Source organism: Pempheris klunzingeri, chromosome 12 (genome assembly GCF_042242105.1).
Source record: "Pempheris klunzingeri isolate RE-2024b chromosome 12, fPemKlu1.hap1, whole genome shotgun sequence".
Taxonomy (NCBI): domain Eukaryota; kingdom Metazoa; phylum Chordata; class Actinopteri; order Acropomatiformes; family Pempheridae; genus Pempheris; species Pempheris klunzingeri.
The window spans coordinates 6,884,536-6,904,544 of NC_092023.1; the positions used below are offsets into that span (position 1 = coordinate 6,884,536).

At 40.5% G+C, this 20,009-nt stretch overlaps 1 protein-coding gene across 1 annotated transcript in view; it reads left to right on the forward strand.

Moving 5' to 3' along the window:
* Positions 1 to 20,009, forward strand: part of LOC139210929 (protocadherin-15-like) — a 132,253-nt gene that overhangs the window by 106,785 nt on the left and 5,459 nt on the right. The window contains exons 28-33 of the mRNA XM_070841140.1: positions 4,046 to 4,261; positions 5,486 to 5,574; positions 6,711 to 6,887; positions 9,276 to 9,494; positions 10,797 to 10,805; positions 12,042 to 12,161. Coding sequence (XP_070697241.1) covers positions 4,046 to 4,261; positions 5,486 to 5,574; positions 6,711 to 6,887; positions 9,276 to 9,494; positions 10,797 to 10,805; positions 12,042 to 12,161 — 830 coding nt within the window. The remainder of the gene's footprint in view (positions 1 to 4,045; positions 4,262 to 5,485; positions 5,575 to 6,710; positions 6,888 to 9,275; positions 9,495 to 10,796; positions 10,806 to 12,041; positions 12,162 to 20,009) is intronic.

Consider the following 20,009-nt stretch of genomic DNA (forward strand, 5'->3'; position numbering starts at 1 on the left):
TGGACATCTAACCTGTACCTTGAACCAGATTTTTAGCTGAGTATCATCACATCATCCACTTAATGATAGAAAGAAGCCGCCTGTCTTTTATTGCCCTGCATCTGTTTGGTGGGGTTTAGTCAAACTCTTGGGTTCAAGTCTATTATGCTGGGTATGAATTGTAATTTGAACTGTGTGTCACTCGGTTGCACACAACACAGCACTGACCAACAACACAGTTAGTAATATTATATGTTTCTCTTACACTCTCTCAAATATTTATAGTATATATATAAGTGTATATAAGTGTGCATACACTGTGTCCTTAATAGAAAGAAAAATGTAATTGGGAGGAACTGTTGCCAGTTTAAATTAAACTGGGACCTTGCCAGAAACATGGGGGCTATTTACAGCATAATGGACACTGGACAAAAGCCAGTGGTGTCTAGAGAATGATTAAGAAACAAAGTAGGTGTAGTATCAAGCAGGCAAATTGAGGAGTGTAAAGATCACAAAGGGAGATTCACAACCAGTATTTCTGACCTTGGGAAAATCTGTCAAAACAGTAAAGTAAAGCTGCAGAAAGCTTTACCAAGCTGTCACTCATCTCATATCCCTGTCCTCACTAACAAAATAGACAAGAAATGTGCCGCTGTCTAAAAGTAAGAAGACAGGAATAAAAAAATAAATAAATTCTGGGTTGCTTTAACTGCGGCAAATGAGCTTATATTCCTCAACAACTTTGTAAAGCTATGTGAATCATCCTTTACTGCTTTTGACAGCATTAACACACATGAGGTGAGCATGTATTTATAAGACTGTGATTGCAGGAGAGGTGCAGAGACAGTAGGAGATACCTATCAAAGTAATGAAATTATCGAAAAGCATTAACAATTTTATCAGATTTCGCAAAAGAGTGTTGTAGATCATTGTCAGCTTTTACATATACTGATACTTTATGTATATGAAGTTTGATTTGATTTGATTTAACTTAACAAATAAATTAATGCTATTAATGTTTCCCAAGACAAGAAACACAACAAAACAGACCTTTATTGTCATTAAAATGAAATGAATCTCCAACTAAAGTTCAGTGTTTAAAGCTGCTCTGTTCACAGGGTCTTGTGATAACGCTGGAAATGAAGCATTCCCAATTAATTACTGTTACAGTTACTGGCTCAATTTTGTATGTCTGAGGCCTACAAAAAGTCACCTGAGCATAACCAGATAACATTGTCTGAGGGAAAACAAATAAACAGATGTAAATATAGTAGCAAATTAAAATACATTTCACAAAAATTGTAGAAATGTCCACTGCCTCATACGGAATCCCATATGTCATGTGCCACTGGTAACCAATCTCATAAGTGATTCTGGACTTTGTTTGTGAGATGGATTAGAGGTTAATGTAACTCAGTCTACCAGTTGTACTATAAAAGCATATTCAAAGCAGATCCTCAATGAGCAGATATTTTCTCTTGTCATATTAGGAAAAATGCAGGTTTAATTAATAACATTAACAGTGGATCAGGTACATTTAAGTGTCCCAACATGCCACACTGAGGATTCATCACGTGGATCATCACGCACAATACCAGGACCCAAGAACTAACGCAGGTAAATGTGATGCAGGCGGTATTAATGTCATTATGTCTGAGAAGACCTTAAGTGCGTGTAAATTATGCACAAACAAACCTGAAAAAGGGATGGAAGTTATTGTAGTTTTCAGATAGGGAATGCACAGTAAAATCATCTTTTTCTGTGGAGATGATTTTAAAGTAATGGCTGATTAACTATGCCCATTGCCCAAGTCCTCTAAATGCATAAAACCCATTTTATGTGGACTCAAGAGGAGACCCTGAATAGTGAATCATCGATTGAACACTGTGCAGTGGCTTCACCAAACTGGAATCCCCTTTCTGCCTTTCCTTTAGCTTGGAACAGACACCAAAGTGTAGAATTATGGGTCAAGTGCTATCTATAATATCCCGGGGGCCCTAGCTGCTCTGAAGTGTGGCTGGTGTGAAGCGTTTGTACTTGACTTAATTAGTAATGAAGCGGAGCGCCCCTTTCTTGGGAGATAATCATTAGAAATATCATCAACATTTGGCATATTCTGACACTTCTGACCTTCTGCTATTTCTCTCCTTGGCAGAAATAATGTAGTCACTTAATATAGTCACAAATAGCTCTAAGCTGTAACTGGGAAACTTCTTTGTGTAACTAAATGAATTTTGCAGTCCCAGACAGGTTTACCTTATTTGCTGCTGAAGTCTCATTTCAGTGGATTGGAAAAGTTAAGTGAAAAATATTCATTAACAAAGTAGAAGTGTGCGGGTTAGAGGAAAAGTCTGATGACATGATTGCACTCTGCTCCTGACACTTACTTGACCCTGTTTTTTAATCAGTGAGTAATTAGATTCATTGGCAGCCAAATGACAATCGCTTTTTCTCAGCTCCCCCTTCACTGCTCAGCCTTATTTTTTAGGCTCAATGAAAATTTTTAAACAATAAGGGGGGTGCCCACAGTTTATTACTTGCAAACAAACCCCACTCGGTGACAGTTTTCCTTGAGTGTCCATAACAACTTTGTCCTACAAAGATAATGCTGTTGTGTGTATTTGGTAAATTTGCCTTTACCCAATGAGGATATGTCACTCTGCTGATTTATGCAGCCCATCCATTGGGACCTTGCTCCTCATCACCTCCTTTGCCAATAGCTGGAGAAAAAACAAGAGATTGCCCCCATTTATCAGTGTCACTCGGTACAGACAAGCACTCTGAAAATTGATGCCTGTGTGTGAGATCAGTGGCCCGTCAGAACTCGTGCCTCAGAGGTCAAGAATTCTGTGGTTTTGTCTATGACGTTTGACAAGCTTCATGCAGATTATGATCTTTGTAAATGCTATGTTGTTTAATGATCTATATTTTTATAATAACAATATGTCAAATGTTAAGGCTTTTAGTGGCACACCTACAGGGAATTATAGCAAGCTTTTACAGCGTTGTTGTCAGTCGCAGCAGCCCACTTGTACACCAGACCAGACAAAGTTAGTGAACTGGTGAACACGGTGGCGAATTTAGCAGCTAACGAGCCTGATATCTCCCCCAGGAGTTGGTAGAGACCAAAACAAAGGTGGTGATTTGTCAATGTCATGCTCACAGCTTGATTACACTGCCCCAAAGTGGTAAAAAAATAAATAAATAAAGTAAGGGAACCATGACTTCTCTTTAGCATTTTACAGTGTGTAACAATGGTTAAAGCTGCAACAGTGTGAGCCAAACCACTTGAGGTAGAGATAACTTATGAGCCTCCAGCTGCCGCTCTTTTCCCTCTTGTCAGCTACTTTTACGGAACACCTGCATAGACAAGAATTATGAGCAAATATGTCTGCCAGTAGGAGGGCATCACTTAAAAGCTCCACTCATTCATCTTCTGTTTCAGTTTGATGTGATGATGAGTTGTGGTCCAACATAACGTTATAATGGTCCTCCATCAGTGGTTTTGACAGCATTAGACAACATAACTTGACACCATGGCAACAAATCATGGATGCACTAAAGGCAATGCTACCCCCAAGAAAAAAAAACTCCAGTTGGTGGTCTGTTTTTCATAAGAAAATTTAATAACATGGCTGCAGAATGATTATGTGATAAATAACAGAAATGCACCAAGAGGGAATATTGGAGTTAAGTCAACACTGAACCACATTAGGAAGAAAACTCCATCTGCAGTACTTTCTGTTTAGACTTTGAAGCACATTGCTCGGCTGGCCCATTTCACCGATGTCACAGCAGGTGTTTGACATCTGCTGTCAAAGACAAAATATGCTCTGTGATGTCACTGATTGGGAAGTGGCCAGAGGTGCAGTATGCTTGAAACCAAATAGCCACCATCAAGGTCAAGATCTCAAGCTGTGGTCAGTGGACGATGGCTCAGGCTGTACTGACATCATCATTTTTTGTTCTCTCAATGAGTATTTTTATCTTTCTTTCTTTTTCTCTTTTATTTTTTTAGAATGTAACACACTGTTTAGTCTAACTTGGTGTGCTACGTGTGTTTTAGGCCAATGATAAGGACACTGGGAATTACAGTGAGATGGCATACCGCCTGATTATCCCACCCACAGCAGAGGGCCAGGACAGCTTTGTCATCGAGACCTACACAGGTATCATCAAGTCGGCCATCATGTTTCGAAACATGCGCAGATCCTACTTCACGTTTGAAGTTATTGCTACAGACGACTATGGAATTGGTCTCAGCAGCAGTGCCGAAGTGGTGGTGAGTATCCAGTATTGTGCTTTTTGTAGTGTGTGTAGGTTTGTAATGATCAGTATATATCAGTTAATACTTGACTTGCATGTCACCTGCACAGTAGTGGTATATTGATTGCACATTGTGAGCATTGGTGCTTTGAAGTGTGAAATAGGTTTGTCACCTGTCTACCATTCATTGATACAGGAGAGCCTTATTTAAGTGCCATTCCACTAATGTACATGTCAAATTCAATTTAGTAGTCATTGGGGAGTGCTGCTGTGAAAACAATGTCTTCTGTGGCTCTAGAGGAGTAGCCAGTTATCTTAACTTAGCATAAAGACTAGAAACAGTGTGAAACAACTAGCCTGGCTCTGTCTAAATGTAACAAAATCTATCTAGCAGCACCTCTAAAGCTCACAAACTAGCATGATCAGTATGTTAGAATTTGGATTTATTCATTTTAGAGAAACCTCTGCTCTGTTTTCTTCATATTAATTTGTTCATTATTAGCCTAGATTATGTTTTTTTTTGTTTATTCAGTGCTAAATGTTTTGGTTGCAGTCTAATGAATCATTCACAGTAGGCACAGGACCCTCAACATGTGGCATCTGCCACTGGCTGATCATTTAATTAAACTCTTTCTTTCAGCCATGTGTATTAACTCTGTATTTTCTGTACATCTGTCTTTGTTCGTGTGTGTGTGTGTCTGTGTTTTTGTCTGAATGTGTGTCTCATATCTGTGTGCATTTCCTTTTCCCAATAATTTCCTCCACACCCGCTGATATTGGGCTCGGCTTTGCCCCCAGTTCAATGCTTATCTTTCCCGACTGTGGGCAGGCTTTTTTTTCGTTTCAGTGAAATATGTCTGGCTAACAAGCTTCTAACGAGACAGAAGGAGGGTCTGGGACATTGCCTGGATATGAGAGAGCAGCGAGTGCTTAACCATGGTGCTCGTTAATTTTCAAGGGGAAACCTAATTTCACAGGAGCCGCATGGGAGATTTGGCTCGAGAGCACAGAGGCTGTTGCCTGTGCACTTAACTGCAGCATCAGAATTAGGTCCTGTTAAGTTTGCTGTGTGGCACAAACACAAGCAGCCAATTAGAGGGTCTCGGTTGGTCCACCGAAAGAACCATTTCAACGAGCTAACCAAACTCACAGTATGATGTGAATTACCTTTTTTTTCTGCTGTCTGTTCTGTCTTCTGTCTTCTTATTTCTCTCTTTGCCTCCATCCAACTCTCTCTCAGGTTTCTGTAGTCAACGCGTTGGACATGCAAGTCGTTGTGTCCACTGTCCCACCCACTTTAGTGGAAGAGAAAAAGGAGCAGCTCATTAAGTAAGATACTTCACATGATTGAGCTATGGAAGTAAAACTATTAGCCTACTGTTAAATAAGAAGAAACCACTATCTGTGTTAGCATAATGCAAGGAGAACATTTTTGTGTTATTTCTTTATAAGGCAGCCTACTGTGTAGTAAGAAGCTGAAGTAGACAAAAATATTCTCTTGCACCACTCCTGTACATGATACATATTGTTTTCCAGTACATTTCCTTGCCCTCATGTATTTTTTTTGTTTATTGATTCAAGGTAGATTTGACACTGAAAAATTAATTATACTTTGTTGTCCAGTGCTTTGCCCACTGCGATATGATGTCAACTTCAAGGTGGCACCTTGTTTTGCCTATGAGATTATTTCTAAAGGAATGAAGTGACATGTAATATTCAACTGTAGCAAAATGAATGTTACATAAACCTTGTTATTTGTTAACCGTCTTGTTATTGTAGTCTTGTTAATCAATTAAGAATTAGCCAATGAGACAGCTGAGCACATCTTCTTCAGTCTCTTTACCTAGAACCAAATTAATTAATGAGATGAGATCCATGAAGCATCTTTCTACAGCTCTTTGGACCCAGTGTTAAGTCTAATTAGTCAATCTGAGAGGCAAATGGGCATTAATAGTTGTTTTTCAGGAGCTTGCTGTGTCCCTCCTGTACAAGTAACACTGCTCCTTAGGCTGAAAAATACACACATTAGTCATGTTAAGCTCTTTGCAGTGATGTCATTTGAGAGGTCTCCAATTTCGCACAGTGCTGGTGATGATCCAGGACCATTTTACCTGAGTGCTCATACTGTTCATCCACCTTGGCAAAGGCAGACGGCAAGACTTTCCTTTATTGGCTGTAATTTGAGGTGTGGATTTCTCCCTGCCTGAAACGGATTATCAGAGCCCTGCTTTGCCAAGAGCCCAGTATGGAGAGGAAAACTGCTGCCCAGTGGGACAATCATTGCCAGAGTGGAGTACTTAAGATTGGGGGCTCTCATATTGCTTTGGGCACAGAGGTGCCAGAAATGGTTTGACCTAAAGTGAACCTGGATTTGGCTTACATAGACATTAACTGCTTTTTTAGTATTTATGCCTTCATTGCTTTCTTTATATAAGTTTGACTTTGTGGTTTTGCGCTCATTTCAGTATTTTGGAGCGCCACGTCCAGGACCAGATTCCAGGTGCCAAGGTGATTGTCGAGTCCATCGGGCCACGTCGTCATGGTGATGGCTATGAATTAGAGGACTATAGTAAATCGGACCTGATGGTGTATGCCATTGACCCGCTCACAAACAGGGCCATTTCGCGCCAGGAGCTCTTCAAGTGAGTGGGTGAATTTTATTACGAGAAGTAAAGTCCACCATTTGGTTTCAACTGATGTCCTAATGTCCCTGCTTTGCTGCATGTTTTCCCCATAGTCTCTCTTTACCCTCAGGCCATACTGTGAGTCAGCAAATGACTCTTTCTCAGGTCCCCCTTGGCTTTCTCCTCTACAGTGTCTACATTTTTTTCTCTTCTTTCACTTTCTTTATAAGACTTTGATTATCCTACTGTTGCACCGCATCTGTCATATGTCATAGAAAAGGGGCAGCTTCAAGGGAGAAAAAGGCGAGTTTAGGGAGGGACAGCAAGGGAGTATTTCAGTCAGTCCATCAACTCGTCATACTGGTGTCTGTTCCCAGAGCCTGGAGATATGCCAGGAATACATTTTACTCCTTTTGTTTGGGGACATAGAGATTTCTGTGTGCTAAAATCCAAGACACTGAGAAATATTGCTCGCATGCTATTAAAGCAACACAGAAAAGTTGCTTACAAGACACTTTTACCTCTCGTCAGAAGGAAAAAGGACCTTGGCTTTAGCTGGCACTCACCTTTCTCATGGTAGCCCCTCTGTCAAGCTAATCACACACTAATCTTAAAAATGGCAACTCCATCACAGCATGTGGTTTGCCCATCAATAGGAACCCTCCCCCCCATCTGAGCTGTCCCCTTCACTCCCCACTAATTTGCTGTTCTACTTGCCTCATATTGAGCAATCTGACACCATCCTCTGTCTTTATGTCCTTATCCATGGTAACTGCCAATTCTGGTTCGTCTGTGGCTCCTAAGACGCCTGCCCCCTTCTCTTTGGAATGAGATTGTGACAATTTCAGCTCATTTGGAAATGCTCCACTCGAATGACATTTAGAGGTGCTTTGTGTATGTACCGAATTAATCTATAGACATTATCTCGGTGTCCTTGACTGTGCCTCAACCGTTTTTTAAGTAGGGGATTGAGGCTGGAGCCGTGAAAAGGGTGGCACTTGTGTCATAAAAACAGCCTTTTCTAACCAAAACTAGTGGTTATCTGCGTTATTGCAAACGGCAGCTTTTGAGAAAGCCGAGCTAATTTTAAAAGAGGCGTGCCACATCCCTGCCTTAATACGAATCTCCTTCCTAAGAAAAAGATAATATCATGAAAATCATTTAAGATTTTTTGTGCATGCAATGCATGTCTGAAAATGTTTCTGGGTAATTGCAGGTCATATGTCTGTGACTTTGCTGTCATATTTAAGAGGGAGGAAAAAAAAGGTAACATAGTGAGTGCATGAAACAGCCCAAATGCCACACTGAATAAAACACTCCCTACCATTTGAGCTTTCAAGAGGATAGGTTGCCGGAAAGAAAGGTTGATAACCTTCATCTCCACTCATTTGTTCACCTATATGAAAAACTAAAATGAGAATAAGTGGATGTGACAGTGGCTCACTCTCATGATGCTGAATGTTTGAAAGCCACTCTAGTTATTCTTACACAATAACACAGGAACACCAGAGAAAGGTTTGCTTGTAAGTGCTTGATGTAAAGTCTGCCATAGGTCTGTAACTGAAGTGAATCAATCGTCTTGGTAGAAAGGGCACACTAAGTATTTCATTTATTTTTTAATACTCCTTTTGACAAATCATTTGCAAGGTAGCAATACATTTCTATGAGCAGTGTGCAGAGTCATTCAGAGTCTGATCTAAATTACCAGATTCCACTGACCTTGAAATACTTGTCCCTCTGCAAATTAGATATTTTTTATCCACTTGGTGATGGTGGAAACATGTTGCAAACACAACGCTGACGTATCGTCGCCATTTAAGTTGCAAACTTGGTAGCAAACCACTGCTTATTTACACATCCAGCAATTACAGATTGACATTCTCTCATTTTTAGTCTCCGCCAAAGTCTGTGGAAAATATTTGGTTCTTTAGCTTCTAAATGTTCCACTATGTTCACCAGCTAGTCGTTAACTGTGTCTGTCTGCCATTTGGTGCTGAGCAGGAAAGTGTACATTGTTCTGGTTTTTAGCAGGTGCCTGCTGAACAGTAAAGTTGCAGGCTGAACATCCTGCAGTGAGCTGAAACTACTCAGAAAGCACTGAAAAATTAGCTCCAGGGTTATAAAAAAAAAATCAATCAATTTTACATTGTCATTTGATTCATTGTTACTATACTTTTATCCAGTATGTGTGAACTGCTGCTGACTGTGAATTTCCCCACTGTGGGATAAATAAAGGCTAATCTATCTATCTATAAAAATATCGATTTTAGCCACTTTAAGATACGGATGATATTCAAGAGTTTGCAAGGTCAAAATGACTAACTCACCCATCATGCTGCTAGAAAATCTCATCTTTTTTGCTAAAAAATTTCTTTTCCTGTTCTCATTGTACGTTTGAAATCACAGATTTCTCGATGGGAATGTGCTGGAAATCAACAAGGAGTTCCAACCGCACCTGGGCGAGGGGGGCCGGATCCTCGAGATCCGCTCTCCAGACATTGTGGCCAGTGTGAAAAAAGCTGCCCAGGCTGTGGGCTACACGGAGGGAGCTCTCCTTGCCCTGGCCATCATCATCATCCTCTGCTGCATCCCTGCCATCCTCATCGTCATGGTCACCTACAAACAGTGAGTAATCTCGCCTCTTGCTTCTGTAATTAATCATCTTTAACTGGTTGTCATAAAATTAAGAGGGAGATACATTTTAATTAAGCAGACCGTCTCGGGAGATATCGTGTTTTCTTCTGTTTTGTCTAAAATGTTTGCTCCTCACAGACAAATCAGGTATTGTTGGATTGTAAACCATCGTTTATATCCTATACCCTGTGGCCTGTTAGAATAGCACCAGCGAAACCACAAACAGCGTTGTTGAAAAGTGTATTTGTCAAGTATGTAAGATAAAGTGAGAACACTTCTTACTTGGTTGCAGCCTTTGTGTGTGTGTATGTGTGTGTGTGTGTGTGTGTGTGTCTCCCTCTCCATATCTCTATCTCTCTCTCTCTCTCCCTCTCTCTCATCAGACATGCTGACTGCGCACTCTGCTGGGCTAATCTCCCTGCTCATGCTCTGTGAAAGCAGATTAATTAACACTCATTTGTGACAAATATCTATAGCCAATTGTGACCGTCACAGTGCGTCTTCACGCTACTTAATCATCTCTGCCTGACACACACACACACACACAGTAAACAGTGCTCTCTGTCTTGCTTGCTTTATCTCTCTCATCCACACACACGCACTTTGCAGTTTACAAAAATGCTTTTTGTATAAAGGCATTGAACTCTTGGTTGGCAAGAGTCAGGTTCTTACCCTCTTTAATTGTTGGTATGCAGCAAGTGTTCTCAAAATAGTGATGTCAAGGAAATGTTTATTCACAGCAGATGGGCTGTGTGCTTGTCCTTACGCAAATGCACAGACGAAACACACTGCAGAAGGCTGTTGATGGTGACATTAGACCTGACACAAGAAACTGTCATAGCAGATGGCTTGGTGGCGACATTACTTTGGTAAAATGAAATGATTTAGGGAATCATTTTCTCATTTCTGCGTGTCAACATAACTCATTTTGGCCTAAATTTGGGAATGAATATGATAATTAATACATGAATCAGATTTTTCATGTGGAATAATTTAATCTTGGTGTAAGTAATGGTGACATGAAGCATGGAAGATTCACTTAAGTAAAAAGCAATGGCCACTTTTGCATGTAGCCCTGCAGTCACTGCTGGAGGCTTGAGTGCTTCCCACTTAGTTTAGAAAACGGAGGGAATAACAGAAAGTTTTCTCCTGTCTGCCGTTTAAAAAGTCCCCCCAACATTGAATATATTACAGTTACAGTCTAACCAAATGATGTAATTATTCATCTTTTGTCCCTTATCTCTCTCTCTTCCTGTCTCCTCTGCTTTCCTGTGAATCAAAAACTATCAACAGGTTCAAAGAGTAAGTAATTACTTTTATTCATGTTGTACAAGTGATCACTTTTTCATAGCTTGAAGTGTCTGTGAAAAGTACAGTTCCTTTCATCTTCATTATTCATTAGTTTTTCAAAGATGAGTTGAATGTGTGAAGATATACATGCAAGCTAATTCCACCTTTTTGAAGTGTATCAAGCGAAACAACATAAAGCACTGATTCATCTTGTAGGTTACAGAGGGAATGTTTAATTTAGCAGAGCGGTTTCTCATCATGTGCAAAATCTGATTAAACTCAAAGGAAAATCAAGCAAAAGTCAACAACACTCATAATTCTACACTAATATACTAAGATGTCATATTAATTAGTGTAGTGTAGTCTATGAGAGTTGCAGGTATCTTTGGTTGTCTTTATAAACCTCAAAGGCGAGTCTGAGTTACAGGACTACATTGTGCATGGGCTTGTGTTGTTTTCATGTTCAAATTTCCAGTTAAGCAATACTTAAGATATTGATTCTGAAACAAATGCCTCCTTTAAAGGTGGAAGGATTGCTAGCACTGCCAATCACACTGAGAATCAACACTTGCAGCTTTCAGAGTAAACAATTAGAGTGCTGAAGTGGGCGACTCTGACAACTCTGACAACTCTGTATGCGATAACCATGGTGCCTGTAATTTGTTTGCTAGCACATAAGCAATTCAATCATACTGATATAGTTCATAGTTGAATTAAAATCATGTATCAAGGCTCATCGCTGTAAGTTTGTTTTGGAATCTCTTTTCAGGCGTTAACAGTCAAAAAAAGCTTAATGCAGCTTTGTGTCTACATAAAATAAGAGTAGATGCTATCTGTGTGTCATCCCACAATACCAGGTTCTTCTCTTATCCCCAATATCTCTTCAGACATGAGCGAACATTACAGTATCTTTAGTTTTACCACCGGTTACTGCATTTGCCTCTTTTTCACTAAAATGCTTCGAGAAAACACATTGTTAATTCATGGTAGAGACTTCATGCATAAGTGAAGCACCTGACTTCTACTCACTTTTTAACCACACTGTTCTAGGAAGGAGTAGTACTTAACGACTTTAAATGTTAAAGAAACAAAGACTGGTATTTTGGGTTGATTTTTTTTTTTTGTATGTTGAGTTTGTAGTATGTAGTATGACTATGTAACTATGAGTTTTGCTTTTTCTGCATGTCTTTTTGCATGAGCACTACATACACATGTCTTGGTGACTGTAAATGTTAACACTTTGCACAGGCGACAGGCAGAGTGTGCCAAAACTGCCAGGATTCAAATGGCTTTACCACCAGGAGGGAAGGCACCTCCAGCGGGTGCTCCCACTGCTAACCTCTATGAAGAGTTGGGCGACAGCAGCATGTGAGTCAACCCTGACCCTTTATTGTCTATCTCCCATCCCACCTGTTTCCATGATAAGCAGGTAATCTATCTTGCTCTGCAGGTTTCTTTGAATTTCAGATCCAAACTCAGAAGAAATGCTTTCAGGTGGAATGCTAGTACTGCTGCTTTGGTATTTTCCTGCTTTTCACACCAGCCGTTCACAATCATATCACCCCTCTTTCCAAAAAATGACCGCTCACAGCTCTGCGTGTTGACCTTAGACATCTACCTGCTGCTTTAGACTTATGAGCAGCTGCAACAATAGATCTCTCTGCTCTTTGGCTTCCTAACCATGATCCATTTTAGATGTCTGAAAACCACACTGTATGCCACAGCACAGCTGGTGATTACGCTTTAGCTCATTTATGTATTTCTAATTTGACTTTGTATGCATTTTTGCATGACCCTCTCTCAAGGTAAGAGTGCGTTTAAGTTCATAAAATACTGCATAATTTACTGGAGATGGACCCATATCAGAATCTGGCCTGTGCTTAAAATTGATTTTGTCATAAATTACCTTAAATCCTCCTTTGATTAATACCTACATTGAATGCTTCCTGAGCTTTCCTTTTCCAATGTTTTGCCATCGGCACAATCGCATTTCACCTTTCATATAAAATATTTCCCTGAATCCATAATGAAATGTTAATGCTTATGGATTAAATGAGATTCAATTGAAACTGCTGACCTGCTGGGTTTAATAATTTTGATTTACAGCATGTTAAAGTAATACTGCCACTAGCATCACAATTACAGCTAAAATAAAAAAGAAAGAAAATTGAAATTTAATGGCAAGCTGTAAAGAGCTTTTGCAATGTTTACAACAGATGTTGACCAATACTCAACAACAACAAGAAGCTTTTGATTCAGTAGCAGGAGAAAAGCTCTCATGGGGATTGTATCGTAGCCGAGCGTTGTTTATTTGAGGATTATTTTCCAGTCTGCCGTAGGAACAAGAGGAGTTGGCCTTATAAACAACCCCATTAAAACACTGTGAAACTACATGTGTAAAACACAAAGTTTTTTATGCAGAAAGGTAGGCTGTGGTTTGTGTGTGTGTGTGTGTGTTCCGACTGTCTCTCAGATGCACACAGCAAATAAATCAGTATGGTATTTACCCTCAAAACGCAAAAAGTTGACACACCCTTGAGTTTACACTTCATCCATAACTTTGACATTTCTGCTTTAGTCATCTTACCATTTGTCTGTGTTTCTGTCTTCTCCATCATTTCTATTCCTCTGTCTCTCTGGATTCAGACTGCAGTAAGTAATCCCAAAATTTATGACGGATGAGATTTATGAATATGAAATTATTTGTAAATATAGCTGAGGAGCAGCTCGTTCATTTCCCCTCTTGCTTATAGCATTTGCTGAGCGTATATGTATATATGATATTAAGACATATATGTAAATACATTTTTAATTGGCAACACCTGTTTTGTTAAATGACCTCGGTGACGTGGTAGCAGTTACAAAGTTTAGTAGTTTTGTAAGCTTAGTGAAACCATTTTACTTCCATCATGTCAGGAAAAGTGAAGCTCCCTTTGTTTAGACGTACTGCACTCCAGTAGGTATCACTAGAGCTGCTTCCTCTCCCAGTTACCATCAGGCAATCCTCTGCTTTTGCATTCTGTCGCCTGTACTTTCACATCTCTTAGTGCTGTGACTGATTGCACTAATATATCCAATATGGGATGATGTGGGTTATTTATATTGTATATTGTTTGTTTGGACCAAAGTCCAATATATCTGTTGGCATCATATTTTACTATTTCAACAGTTAACTGCATCAACTATGTGATTTTTAAGCATTGATTTTAAATAGTTCTCTTTTTTCATTTGATTTGCCACAAAATATGGACATATGTTTGTTGGTGTATTTTGTGCAGACGTTCAAAACACAGTTGAAAACTGAACCATATTCTATTCAAGTGTATAAACCACTTGCTTTCTTAAATTCACCTCTACAAATCTGAGCAGCAGTCACACTACTTAGAGTCATAATCAGGACCAAATATTGTTATTTTCTGCTGCTTTCGCCTTTTTTCTTTGCTTTGCTCACCCTTCAACTATCAATCTTTACCTGTTTCAAGCCTTTTTTTCTTCTTCACCTCCACCTTTCACCGGGACAGGGCTAAAAAGTCTGTCATTCAGGAGGCTGAACATCAGAGGATTCTTAGCACCTTTGCCTGTCGCGCCATTGCAGCCCGCGGCAACGGAGCATTGCATGTCAACTTGCCCAAATCAGGGAGCAACGTGACCTTCTTCTCTGACTACAACCCACTCACCACTCATAACCCTGTCTACAGTGACAACAGTCCCCTCAGCAGCCCTAACATCTTTGCACGAGGGGAGAGTCCAAATGAAAAACGGGTCTCCGGTTCTCCTTCCCACCCAGCGGGGCCAGAGTGCGTCCGGTCAATGCCTGCTCACGGAGGGCCACACAGTTACGAGGTGCCAAGGAGGCAAGCTCTCATGAACCCGGACGTTTGGGAACTGCAGATGCTCGAAGCAGCCATGAGAGGACGGCGAAGGCCAGAGAGTTCAGACGCGCTTCGCTTGAGTGGCAGCACAGAGACCAAGTCGGTCCGTGACAAGGCCAGGCAGTTTGAGCAACAGGCCCTCCAGGAAGGAGCCCTCACGCAAAACAGAGACTCGCATGCCTCCCTAACTTCAATCCTTGTCAGGGATAGAGACAGTGATGACATGCTGGAGGTGACCTCGGAAACCCTTCTTTCTATCATGGATTACTCCTACAGCCCCACTTCCGTGGGAAGGGATGTGCCCCCCAGCATTATCATTAATAAGGGAGAGACGTCACGGCCTCTGGGTAGCCAGCAACCAACTCCACCTCTCCTCAGGAGGTTCAGCTCCAGCATCTCCAACTACATGACAGTTCAGCCCTGTCAGATCACTGTGGAAGTCATACCAGACCCACCAGATAATCCACCGCCTCCTCCCCCACAGAGGGCACATCCACCTTCCCCACGCACATCTCCTCCTGCTAGCCCACTTTCTTCTCCACCTTCACCCTCCTACCTTCACAAACCTCAATATCCCCCTAAGCCCCCACCTCCTCCTCCGCCCCCTCCTCCTGTCAATAAACATCTTGCTCCCCCACCTCCACCACCTCTTCCTCCCCCTCCCTCACCCAGCGATCAGTCGCGCCCAGTCGTCCAGTTTGTTCCAACCACTTTGCCGCCCGTGTCCTCGCTTCGCCCCGTTTCAGAGCGGAAACTCCCACCTCCTCCAGAGCCATCACAAACTGACGGCGGGAGGAAGGAGCTTAAAGGGATCCTGAAAAGCATCCAGAATCTAGCCGACATAGAGAGGTCTGTTGCCAACCTGTACAGCCAAGTAGACAAAAATCGCAAGGTGCCCAAGTTTAACAAGAAACCACAAGTGGCTGAGGAATCAGAGGGTGCTAACAAACCACAAAGCTCTGATCCCTGTGATGAGCAGAGCACGCCAAATACAACAAACTCCAGCTCTGCAGTCCAAATCAACTCAACAAGTATGAACTGTACTGAAAATGGAGCGAGTCAATTGAACATGGCAGCTGAGGCTCAGCCAACAAGCCAACTGAACTCAGACAGCCCAAACACTGCTGAGCCCAGTGAACAGTTTTCCTCTCAGTCCACAATCTTATGACTTTTTTCTCTTTGTCTCCATACTTTCATTATTTCAATTTGTATTCATCTCCATGCCTGTTGGTGTCTGTTGTTTCTAAATACTTTTTTTTTGCACACTTGGTAGTATTTTATATAAGCTTTAGCTAAGTCCAAAGAATTCCGAGGATTTGTCAGAGACAAAATGCTTTTTTACTTGATTTATTATGTGTGGAAATCAAATTTTAGAGTCCCCTACCAAGAAATGTACTCAGCTTTGCCACATTGACTGTACAATATGCTTACAGGCTTGCATTAGAACATAAAGGAGATTTGCATATACAGTATCAGTTTATGTGCATGTTTCAATGATCTGAACTGCTATGAGATCTATAATGGTGTTAAATATACCCATGAGTTACCAGATTAGTCAATCATCATTCCATACGTATGTTATTTTAGTTCATAATCTTAACATTAACATTCCATAACCAATGCTATTTTAATTAAATTACACTAAACACCAAAATATATAAATCCCACACCCTGGGGTCTGTGTCCCCACCATTTGCTGGCTGCATATTGCTGATTTTAAATTTGTGCTTTCACGTCTTCGCAGAGATAAGAGCATGAAAATGCAGGATGCTGTTGCTTCGTGCAGAATCAAAATTAGGCAAAAGAAAAAATAATAACATTAGGTGACTTTTCAAATGAGGGAAAATTACCCTAACAGTTCAAATTTTCCAAAGATATGCAAATCCTGTGAAATAAGCTTCAGAGTTGATTCGCTGGCGAAACATATTCAGAAAGTTGTTGAGGTGACTTAAGCTCGCATAAAATATGAAATTATTTTCAGGTATTTAATTTGGAAATACACACAATGATGTGATGTATAAACTTTACACAGTGAGAAGAGAAACACCAGTGTACAATGTACAGACAAACAAAATCAAATCTAGAAATATTTAAATTAAATAACACTTATTGGATATTCTGCTAAGGCAAGCACTGGGAAATCCTTTCATTTAATATGCAATGGAGTTGAATGGAGATACGACAGGGCCAGGCACCTCTCAGTGAAAACGCTGAAGAATCAGCTGTGAAAATACATCTACTGGGTTCTCCAGCAGGCTCATGTAGAATGAAGAAAGCCAACCTCGGGGGACCTGTCTATTCACATGTGTGCAGAGATCCCCCCAGCATGATAAAGTAGTCACTGTGATGTTCAGCTGCACACTGGAAAAGGCTAATTAGAGAAGCAATCAATCGTTAACCAGGGCCGCTGCCCATGGGACTGTCAACTGCTGTTACCCTCTCCTTTCCCCTCCATCTTTCTGACCTTCTGTCTTTCTCATTTGTCTCTGTTTCTCTCCCTCACTTCCTGTACCCCTGTAGTTAGCCCTAATACTTTTCAATCCTCGGCCTCTTCTTGATAATCTCTCCTTGTGGTGCTCGGGAGATTCTATTACCTTCTTTATACTCATTGCAATTCGACTTCTGTTCCTGCTACCTTCCACAGCAATGTAATGTTTGATTCATCACACATTGCTCTGATGAGCGGATCGAAAACCTGCTAATTCTGTATTCCATGTTCACTACATGGGGTAATCTCTTTTTCAAAAAGGCTAGCAGCTAACATGCTGTTTTTTAACCCAAAGAACAGTAAGTAGGTAATTACATTTTTACAACTGGATTTATCAAACTCTTTTGTGCTCCGACTGATACTCAGTGCAGTAGCACAATTAAAATGTTTACATTACTTTGAATAATCAAAGTAGTTCTAAACTTTATTTCTTTCATTTTCTTTTATACCAAAACCACTCTCACGTCTTTACAGCAAATATGAAGCTAGTCAGTAGCTGGTTTGCTTAGCTTAGCAGAAAAAACAGGGAAATTTGCTTGCCTGGTTTCATCCAGAGGAAAAATCTGCCTACCAGCACATCTAAAAGGACATTATTGAACACATTATATCTTGTTTGTTTAATCCATACAAAAATTGAAATGTAAAAGTTTTGCTTTTCGGAGGGGTTATGCCTGGCCAAGAAATAGTCCAGCACATAACCTCCCATAAAGCCACAGCTTGCTGTTTTGACGTTTTGATTTTCAATGGATTAAATAAGCATAATATAACATGTTAATTAGTAAGTTTAGAGGTGCTGGTAGATGGATTGTTACCTTTTGACAGAGCCCTTAATGTTAAGCTAAGCTTATCGGCAGCTGATTGTAGCTTCATATTTACCACATAAGAGTGGTATACATCTTATCTAATCCTCAAGCTCAAACATTCCTTTAACTGAGTTTTGCTGTAATGGGTTGGATAACTTTGTTTTGCTGGTTAAGGTTGTTTGTGACAGTAGAAAAATATGCAATGAAAAAAGTATAGCCGGTTATTTGTGAAGCCAAGATCATGTTGCTGCTATAGATAAAACACCCTGGGTTCTTAAGTATTCAGCTCTTGTAATTCTGAGCTCACCTCTCTCAGCTCTTTTTCTACAATATTATCTTATCACCTATCTTCCCACAAGTCCCCTCTTGTGCAAACTTCCTATGGCTTCTGTCCACTGGGCCATTTTTCTTGATGTTACATGAAGCAGCAGTAGCCAGCAGCCAAGCCAACAGGTCATCCATCAGATCCCACTCCCATCATCCACTCTGCCTGGGAGGTGTGGCCATATGGCTCGCCCCTGTCCCCTGATCCCTGCCCATAATAACAGATTACAGCTCTCCAGAGGAAGCTCACATCATTGCTTGGCCATATATCTGAGTGTGAAAGTCGTCATTATTTATGGGCCCAGACAGGTTACAGTTGTATGCTTGTGAACCTGGCGGTTTCAGTCAGGCTGCTGCATTACTTGCCGTTTCTCACTGACTTGTACTAAACGCACTGCAGATGCACTGTTGTCCTCAGTGCAGGAGCAGCTCTGAGTTGTTTTGTATTTGCCTGATAGAGTGAAATTCCTAAGATTTACCTACCTTAATTTAGCTAATAAAAAAAACACTGCTGTCTGTTGAGAGAAAATTATGAAGTGATAACAAAAAACAATTTTATTAACGTTTTTTGAGTCAGTAATTCCTCCCTGAATCACAATGTCCTTTTCAAATCTGTAAGGAGATGCTCCAGATATGTCTGTACAAACACACTTTTTTTCAAATTCAAATCTTCCAAGCCTTTTTGATATTTGCATTTGTTGTATCTTTTCTTCTCCCTGTTTGGATGAGATAACGGGGGGAAAAACAGCCCTCACCAGCATGATAACATTGTGGCCTTAGGCACCCTTTTTCAAAACTGATCTGAGATCTGCAACTCTGTAATTTAACACATGAAAATGCACAGTAAGTAAAGCTGCAATTTCATCATTGGTCAGCAGAATATAGACGTGTTAGTCCAGTAGACTTACCATTTCATTTATCTGAAAGCACTTGAAATGTTGCTGCCAATCCATATTCATTATTTGTCTTATTCCCTCCTTTCTGCGGCACACAGCAGGCGAGGCTACGGCAGACAGGTAAGCATTCCTGTTGTGATGTGTTTTTACCTTATTGTTGTGCTGAGACATTTTGTCACTGTCAAGGAAGCTTGAGGCAGCTTATATCCTATTATTCTTATCTACAACTCGCTTGATGGGAAACACTGAATGAGATTAAGATGAGATCCCGGTGATAGCACTTCTGACACTGACATTACAGTTTAGGTTTGATCTGAAAGTCTGTTGTTTTCTACAATGTTCCTGTCAAATCATAGATAAGCATTTGAATGGGTTTTTTTCTCCTCTGTTGCAAAAAAACATAATTAGGGACCAAACAAAGTAGCTCTGTTTGACAATGTTTGAAATTAAAGTCATTTTTGTGTCCCCCTTCAAATAATATGCTAACTGTCATCATCCACACGCACTTTTCCATTGCTTGCTTGACGTCTTCCCACTCTTTCCTTTCTTTTTTTCCATCAGTCGGTACCTTGCTCCCCCTTAGGTGTATAACATGGACTTAGCAATAAACATAAGAGAGGCCTGCATTTTCTGGCTTTAGATCTGAAATCTAGAGTGAACTTTTCGTGATGTTTGTGTCTCTCCTGACCATCCCTTCCTTCCATTACCTTATCCTTCTTCTGTACTAATCTTTGGCAGCAACAGCAACTGCTGAGGCCATCTCTTCTGAGACCTGAGGTAGAAACACTCCTGCTTTTCTTAATTCACAGGGATTGTAGTCATACTGCTGTATA